The 9,447-nt window shown below is 35.0% G+C and overlaps 1 protein-coding gene across 1 annotated transcript; it reads left to right on the forward strand.

Moving 5' to 3' along the window:
* The first annotated feature begins 858 nt into the window (after positions 1 to 858).
* LOC125860386 (uncharacterized) lies at positions 859 to 9,187 on the forward strand. Its single transcript, XM_049540330.1, has 6 exons — positions 859 to 1,032; positions 1,491 to 1,983; positions 2,667 to 2,858; positions 5,390 to 5,419; positions 6,872 to 7,981; positions 8,356 to 9,187. Exons 2-6 carry the CDS (start codon positions 1,543 to 1,545, stop codon positions 8,905 to 8,907), a joined length of 2,325 nt encoding a protein of 774 aa, XP_049396287.1. The 5' UTR covers positions 859 to 1,032; positions 1,491 to 1,542; the 3' UTR covers positions 8,908 to 9,187.
* Positions 9,188 to 9,447: the final 260 nt, after the last annotated feature.

Here is a 9,447-nt window from a genome sequence, read left to right on the forward strand (position 1 = left end):
AATTCCTAAAATATATCCAAATATTATCAAATGATAATTTAAAATGGAAAAATTACGCGAAATGACAAATATCTAGAGTATGTTATTTAATATAACTATAGTTTTGATTATTTTTAATCTGTGGCTATAGTTTCGCGAAATTTCACTATTCGATTTTCTAATTGTATAAATCCAGAATTTGTATATGCTTATCGTATTAATTTGTATACGATTTATAAAAAATCCTAACAAATTATCATGTTTATTTGTATATTAACAAGCGAAATATACAAACGGAGTTCTAAAAAATTCTTAAATGTATAAATACAAAATTAGTATATAATTATCTTGTTTGTATATTCGCAAGCGAAATATACAAACGGGCAAACAAAATATACAAACGCAACTTCCATTTGTATATACTTACCCAATTTGTAAGCGAAATATACAAAACACAGACTCCATAGCAAACAAAACTATAGCTACAGAGCGCAATAACCAAAACTATAACTATAAAAACCTTATTATATCTATTATCTTTACCCGTTTCTGAAATTTACTCTTAAAAATTCAAAAGTATTTAGTAAGTACTACTTAAAATCATTTGACTTTTAAAAACATAAATATCAATGAAAATAAATAATCCAAAATCAACTACTTTAATACAATATTTCATCAAATTATTTAATTGATTTGATTCAATTTTTCAATTTGAATCGATTTTTACCTAAATCGTTAACCCCTTAATTGCAACCTTGGATTCATAAATGACAAGTGTATTGTAATCAACAAAACCAATCATGCACCGCAAGAAAAACTTGCCCAACGCGCCCACGTTACTCCACGCTCCTCTGTATAAAGCATTTTTTTGCAGTCAATTTTAAGTTTCCTCGAAATCTGAAGAATCCAACAATATTGTTTTGGACCCAACAATCTCAGATTCTATTTTTCAGAAAAAATTAAAAATTTCTAATTGAAACTAAAACCCAAATTTATAAATCCGAATCTTGCCCATTGAATCTGTAAAGTTGCCGATTTGATTTCCACTTTCAGGCATGTTCATTCAATCTCTTAATCACTTATTACAGATTGGGATTCATCAATCCCCTTTAGTTTTTTTTTTTTTTTTGCCTTTTTTCTATGCTTTTTGATTGTTTTATAATCTTTGTTTACTCTATTTGAAGTGAAGAGTTTGGTGGTAGTGTAAAGATTGAAACTTTATTTGGTTTTGTTTTAGAATCTTGAAGTGAAGAGTTTGGTGGTAGTGTAAAGATTGCAGCTTTGTTTGGTTTTGTCTTAGAATCTTGGTTTATTGGTAATTGGACTAGTGGCCCAGTGGTTTTGTCTTAGAATCTTGTTTTAGTTCATTATTTGGTTTATTTCACTAGTGGCTGTTTTCTATGTTCTTGTTTTAGTTCTTTTGGTTTATTTTCTTGTTGTTAGAACGTAAAAGAAGTAATTTGGCGAAGAACTGGTAGCATTAGATTGAATTGATATCCTGTTTTGTGCAGAATTGTGAGATTGATTGGATCAATGTGTGAACTGTGGATGACCTAATCTGTAATGCAATCAATAAATTTGGGTGAAAAGAAGTGTTTGAAACGTTCGAGATCATTTTCAAGTGAGATGCCGGGGACTGATACCAATGTTGCAAAGCCTTTAGAGGATTGCATCCTGTTTCCTGTTGAAGATATAGTGCAGTATCCTCTGCCTGGTTGTGGTTCACCAACGTCTATAGGTTTTAGTCCAGATGATAGTTTAGTTACATATTTATATAGTCCAAACCAAAATCTATTTAGAAAGGTTTTTGTATTGGATCTCAAGAATGGAAGGCATGAATTGTTCTTTAGTCCACCAGATGGTGGGCTCGATGAGAATAACTTATCTGCTGAAGAGAAGCTTAGAAGGGAAAGGTCAAGGGAACGTGGTTTAGGGGTAACACGATATGAGTGGGTTAAGGCAAGCGCCAGACGGAAGGTCATTATGGTACCACTACCTGCTGGAGTAAGTTATCTTTTCTCATGTAAGTTTTAGTGCTCACTTTCTATTTAATGCTATCCCTATTGTTCAACTGAACTATAATCTCCTGAACTACTTGTTGATGCAATTGGTAATTAAAGTATAAAAAAAAGCTGTTGTCTGCCAGTTGTGAAATTCTCTCATTTTTTTCTATTCCGAAACCTTACAATGCTGGGTATTCTGCACCGGGACAACCCCCTGATTCTCTTATTTTTTTCTGGAAAAAATTAATATACATGCACAACCTCACTCCTGACGTGTATTTTATAGGAGTAATCATTTAGTGGTAAAAGGCCTTCTTTTGGGTTAAAAAAGAATTTAAATTGTGAAAAATTAGAACAGTCTTATCTGAGATAGTGGCAGTTTGTCTATCTATACTAGTCCGCTGGATGTATTGTCCTTCTTTTGGCCTTTGTAGTCCTCAAATATTTGAGTTTTGATTAACACATTCTTATTCTCTTCACTCTGTTCCATCTGCAAAAAGAAATCCTTCTCTGGACTGCTTGGGAGAAGATCGTAATAATTTCTTTTCATGAAAAAATCTGTTCTTTACCTAAAATCCTGTATATATCTGTACCATATCATTTTTGTGGGGGTCCAAACTGATTCTTTAAGTTTGTTTCTCCAATTATCAGATCTAATCAGAGTTTACTTTATACGTAAAACAGTTATACTTGAAGGATCAGAATGCAGAACCAGAACTTAAGATAGCAAGTACATCCTCCTCACCAGTCTTGGATCCACATATTTCACCTGATGGTACCAAGCTTGCCTATGTGAGAGATAATGAGTTGCATGTGTTAAACCTTTTGTACCATGAATCTAAGCAGTTAACAACAGGCGCCGATGGCAATGTTATAGTAAGGACTTGTTCAAGATACTTATTACTGATATATCTGCTTTATCTATTGCTATGAGTACTTAACGAAGTATATTGCTCCTCGCATGTAATGTGCATCATATGCCATAGTTTTAATGCTAATTTTATGCCTTGTCATCCTCTCCTTTTGTCATATTATTTGGTAGCTCAAGTAGAAACTTTGTGCAGTGATCAATTTATTTGGTCCATCTTGTTGACCTCGATACTTGGTCATATAGTTTTACGGTTTTATCCACTACAAAGATTATCAAATGAAATGTAATTACAATTGAAACAATCAAAAATGAAATGCAAGTTAATATATGCAAGTTTGAAAATACCATTGAAAAATCTTTAAAAAGAAGAGTCCCTTAATTACATAATTCTAAAATGAAAATCGGGAATTGAAATCATTATAAGATCTATTTATCCTTTTAAGAAGATGGTATACCGTCACTCGGACTCGAACCGAGATGCATTAGTACCACTTCCTAAGAGTAGTGTGTCTACCAATTTCACCATAACGGCCTGTCTTGAATGCATAATAGCCTATGAATAAGCAATACTCGAGATTGAGTAAGCTATTTTAGTTTAGTAATAATTCAAATGGATCAATAACAATAAGAAGATGTTCAAATAGGAATTTGAAGTTGAAGGTTCATTTTTTTAGATTTGAGTTTAGAGTCATAGCTTTTTGTATTTAACCTGGGAATTTCCTATATTTTATGCTTTCTGCAAATTGAACTCTTGTAACTAAACCATTCTATGGTCATCTGACCAAGGAGTATCACCTTGGCTGTGAAGCAGCTGCATTGTGCTGGCATTTTGTAGACGTGGTTCAATTATTCCTATTTGTCTCTATCTATTGGTGGGGAGGTATATGAAGGAAGGTATCAGTGGATTGAGTAATAAAAGCACATGTTGTTCCTGCAGTTAATTAGTTTTTTTTTTTTTGAGAATGATAAAGTTGTATTCATCAGCAATGAGGGTATGCTGGCAACCAAACAAAAAAAAAATAAAATTCAAAGGCAAAGTAGTCATGATTACAAAGAGCCTAGGAAATCTACTAATTGATCTACTTCATATATACCCTCTTCTTTACACCAAAAATATAGAGTATTAATGCAGTTTTCTTTAACTTTCTGCATTGGGTTAGTAATATTCTTAAAGCACCTATTGTTTCTTTCCTTCCAAATTGACCACCATATGCAAGATGGAACTAGATTCCACCATTTTTTCTGTGTTTTACTCCCCCCTCTTCTCATCCAACAGTTTAGTAGGTCAGCAGTATGCTCAGGCACCACCCAAGGATCTTGAATAATGCTTTGAAACATATACCATATCTGGGAAGTCACTCTACAGTGAAGGAACAAATGATTGTTTGTTTCCTCCTTCTCATGGCAAAAGAAGAACCTAGAAACAATCTGAAATCCTCTTTTTTTCAGTCTCTCCTGAGTCAGACATGCTCTTCTGCACACTGACCATGTGAAACACTTTATCTTGGTTGGGGTGTTGGATTTCCAAATTTGTTTCCAAGGTCCAAAAATGCCCCCCGAATCTGCAGTTAATTAGTTATGGTGAACCACCTTAAATTTCATTGAAATCTTCACTAACTTTTAAAAATCAAAGTGGAACACACTGCGTTTGTGAGCTGCAATTTCAAGGAGCTAAAATTTATTTGTTAAAAATTACAGACAGGCCAAAATGGAATTAGTTATCAAAATATGAAAAGCATATTAGAAACAGTTTAATGAGGGGAACGAGACTCCATTCATTGGGAAAAAAGCCCTACCTCTAACATGTTATAGCATAGTGTGAGGGAAAAGGACACTTTAAAGATGCTGAAGGGAATCATTTTTTCATTTGAGGTGTTGGATTGTTATTTGCCCCTTGCGAAGTTGCATTACCTAGAAACATTGACAAACAGCAACTTATTGATTTGTCTCTCTTCTTATGATCTTCTAACCTTCACATTGGGTGTAATTTATTTTAGCCTTTTTTAGAAGACCAAGATGGATTAGATATAGATGTTATTGAGGAGAACACGAGAGAAAGATGAGGAGAATGCGTGAAGAGAAATATCTTGTACTGTACAGCATGTTAACCCAATGTAGGACACTAATACATAAACTATTACATCTGATCATATGTAATGTGTCTAACTAATCTAATACTGATGATTGTTGAAAGAGACCTTTTAGGCTATAGAAAGAGCATAAGTTATTGCATGAGGGGAAAAGACAAGTTGGATGGTCAAGGTACAAAGAACCCAAAAAAGGAATACAGTGAAGAGTGAAGAGTGAAGAGGAAGGATCATTGAGTATCGATAGAATCTCTTGTTTTAACAGAAATTATCATTTAACAGTTGTGTTGTCTTGAGTTGGTATCTGAATCCTTCTATTTATCGAGTCATCTTCTAGAGATGAAAACCTTCCATGCATATTGTGTTGGCTACTTTGTTTAGTTTTATGCTGGTTTCTTTGAATTAATTTAATACTAATCCTTGTTGCCTTCCTTTTTCCCCATCTGCAGACACATGGTCTTGCTGAGTACATTGCTCAGGTGAGATCGGTATCAATATTTTATTGTTACTAGTTTAGGGAAAATTTGCCTGTTTGAGGTTGATATTGACATTTCATCATTTGCCTGTTTTAGTAAATACTGTTACCATTAAGCCCTGTGTTTATGAATATCTCCATAAAGCTTGTTCAAATGTTTTTTCTCTGCGCAAGGAAATGAATATAAACATAGTCAAGTGATTGGACAAAGTATTTTAAATGGTTGATATCCTTATTTCCTTTAGTTCGAATCTAGTGTTTTTTAAACTTAATTGTTAAAGTTTGGAAGTTTTGTTCCAAAGTTCAGGCATGGTTGACATCTTGACATAGAAGTATGACGCAGCTAAAAATAAATCTTTGAGAAAATACATAAGTTGCACCTCTAACTTGTTTAGAGAACTTAGCTATGCACTTTAACTTTATGGGAAATATATTTACCCCCTTTTCTAATCTAAAGTAAAATTAATACCTCCTTCCAAACACAATCCCAGATTTATGTACATGAGTGTTATTGTTATACACACACCTGACACATGTATAACTTATCAATTTTTATTTTTGTTTTTTTTTTTTTTTTTTAGATTTTACCTTCTTCTGTCTTCTTTTCTTACTTTCTTATTTTTCATATCCTTGGCAGAAGCTGCATATTTATGGTAGATTTATTTTTGTTTATCAAATTCCCAACACATACACACCTCACCCATGATTCAGAGGGTGTTTCACCCATGGCTACAATCTCTACTTTTGAATCTTAGATTTTGATTTACAAGGATCTGATAAAAGTATTTTACTTTGTGTGTTAGAAAGAAAACATACTCATCGTCAATTTCATCATAAAAAAATGACGCTGGCAAATATGCTGTCCGGCCAATCAAACCCACATCTAATTTATCTTAGAAATAAATTTGATCTTCATTATATTATGTGTAAATATTAGCCCATCAACTAATTTTATGTACAAAGAAGACGAAGAGAATGGCATGGAGGTGTGGGGAAATGGGGAGACTCCGTTGGGAAAATATGGAGAAAGCAAGGAAGAGAAAAATGAGAAAAGAATTAGAAATGTCATCCAATTAGAAGATGATATATGAATAGTTTGGATCATTTTGGTGTTAATTTTTTCTTTTCACACGCTTCCAGAAAGCTAACAACACTTTGTCACATGTTAAGGAAGTATTAATTTCACTTCAGATTAGACTAGGGGGTAAAGAAATGCCCGTAAAGTTAAAGTGTGTAACTAAGTTCTCCGGACAAGTTTGAGGTGCAGCTTATGTATTTTCTCTAAATCTTTCAACTATTTTTTTCGTGATAATTCTGACTGATTTACTCTCCAGCACTTTCAGTAGCTGTTATGAACTTTTGACTTGCAAATAGCAAATATATCTGTTTGAGCTCTAGTATCAATTTTCACCTTCTTGGTCTTAGCCAGAAAACATTTCATTTTTGCTGATTGTAGGAGGAGATGGAACGGAAAAATGGGTACTGGTGGTCACTGGACAGCAAATACATAGCATTCACACAGGTTGATTCATCTGGCATACCTTTATTCAGAATTATGCATCAAGGTAAAAGCTCTGTTGGTCCTGAGGCACAGGAAGACCATGCTTACCCTTTTGCTGGAGGGCCAAATGTCAAAGTTCGCCTGGGAGTGGTGTCAGCTAATGGAGGTCAAATAACATGGATGGATCTTCTTTGTGGTGTAAAGGACAAAGCAAATGAGGACGAGGAATATTTGGCCAGAGTGAACTGGATGCATGGAAATATTCTGACTGCACAAGTCTTGAATCGATCACAATCCAAACTGAAAATCATCAAGTTTGATATCAAGACAGGGCAAAGGAGTGTAATATTGGTTGAAGAACATGATACATGGGTCAATCTTCACGATTGTTTTATACCTTTGGACAAAGGACTCAACAGAACCAATGGTGCATTTATTTGGGCAAGCGAGAAAACAGGGTTCAAACATTTGTATCTTCATGACACAAATGGAGTCTGTTTGGGACCGATAACTCAAGGTGATTGGTTGGTTGAACAAATTGCGGGTGTAAATGAAGTTACTGGCCTTGTATATTTTACAGGAACTTTGGATGGGCCTATGGAATCACACCTTTACTGTGCTAAATTGTTCCCCGATGCTAACAGTCCATTGCAGTCCCCTTTGAGATTGACTAATGGACATGGAAAACATGTTGTTGTGCTCGATCATCAAATGCAAAGATTCATAGATATCCATGATTCCTTGGTCTCACCTCCCAGAATTTCACTCTGCTCCTTGCATGACGGAAGCTTGATTATGCATTTATTTGATCAACCGGTCAGTGTTCCACAATCCAGAAAACTCCACCTTGAATCACCAGAAATAATTCAGATACAGGCCAAGGATGGAACTGCTCTGTATGGGGCATTATACAAACCAGATCCGATGAAGTTTGGACCTCCTCCATACAGAACTATGATTGAAGTGTATGGTGGTCCCAGTGTACAGCTTGTGTGTGACTCGTGGACAAACACAGTTGACATGAGAGCTCAGTATCTACGAAGCAAAGGCATCTTAGTTTGGAAGGTTTGCTCTTGTTCTCTTTTCTGTCCATATGCATTTTTATCTAAATTCATTCAGTTGTACCTGGCCATACCAGTTTTGTTCAATAGGTTGACTTCTGATTGTTGTTATAAACATCTCTTGTTCTCTATCCTAAAATTGCTGATCTCGTCCTTCAACTGTATTTAGGGCCCAAAAATTGGATTCCACGCATGACTTTTATGTGGAGACCATTGTCCCTCATCTGTTGTGTATTTTCTAAATTGAGTTTCCTGTAGTTTTTCAAAGGAGATTGTTTGTATTTGTTTTTAGGGATTCATTTAGGAATATTATAGACAATACAGAATAAATAAGGTTAAGAAAAGACATTCCGAACTTAACTGCTCAACTTTTTACAGATGGACAATAGAGGCACTGCTCGACGAGGACTCATGTTTGAGGGTGCACTCAAACATAACTTTGGCCTTGTTGACGCTGATGATCAACTGACAGGAGCCGAGTGGCTCCAGAAACAAGGACTTGCAAAACAGGGCCACATTGGATTATATGGATGGAGCTACGGTGGGTATCTCTCAGCTATGACGTTGGCAAGGTACCCTGAGGTATTCAAATGTGCTGTTTCTGGTGCTCCTGTCACATCATGGGACGGATATGATACATTTTACACAGAAAAGTATATGGGCCTACCATCTGAAAATCCATCAGTCTATCAAGAGGGCTCCATAATGCACCACGTTGACAAGATCAAAGGGAAGCTTTTACTGGTGCATGGCATGATTGATGAAAATGTGCATTTTAGGCACACTGCTAGGCTTATTAATGCACTCGTGGCAGCCAGAAAGGCTTATGAGTTGTTAATATTCCCAGATGAACGTCACATGCCCCGGAGACTGAGAGACCGTATATACATGGAGGAGAGAATTTGGGAGTTCATCGAGAGGAACTTGTGAATGGCCTACTCATTGTTCTAGCAATCGCTTATGCCCTCGGCTCTCGGGTAGAGAAAATTTTGGGGCTCATTTCCAGTTCAACACAGCATGGTTCACTTGATTATAGAAGAAAAATTGTACTATTCTCTGATAAAATTAGAAGAAAGGTAGGCAGGCTAATAAAAGTTGTTTGTGTTAACTTAATCTGTGTTATAGCTGCCATGTACCATTAGTACCAGATGTACAAAAATAATGCAAACTCTCCATTTCCTGGGAAGAAATTAATTTGGTTTTTACCATCTCTACCTGTGATTAATGACATATCTAATGTATCGATATCGAGTTCATTTAAACTTAATATTTTCATAATTGAATTCATCTGAAATTAGGGGTGTGCAAAAAATGGTTCAATTGATAAATAGAGTTGAAAAATGGTTTTATAAAGTTTTTTGGAGCTATCGATTTTTTGTTTTAAGGTTTTAGTTAATGGTTAAATTGATATCCCAATAAAATTATACTCATTGTTAGGGGTGGGTACGGTATTTGAAAATTTTGATATGT

The sequence above is a fragment of the Solanum stenotomum genome, chromosome 3 (genome assembly GCF_019186545.1).
Source record: "Solanum stenotomum isolate F172 chromosome 3, ASM1918654v1, whole genome shotgun sequence".
In the NCBI taxonomy this organism is placed as follows: domain Eukaryota; kingdom Viridiplantae; phylum Streptophyta; class Magnoliopsida; order Solanales; family Solanaceae; genus Solanum; species Solanum stenotomum.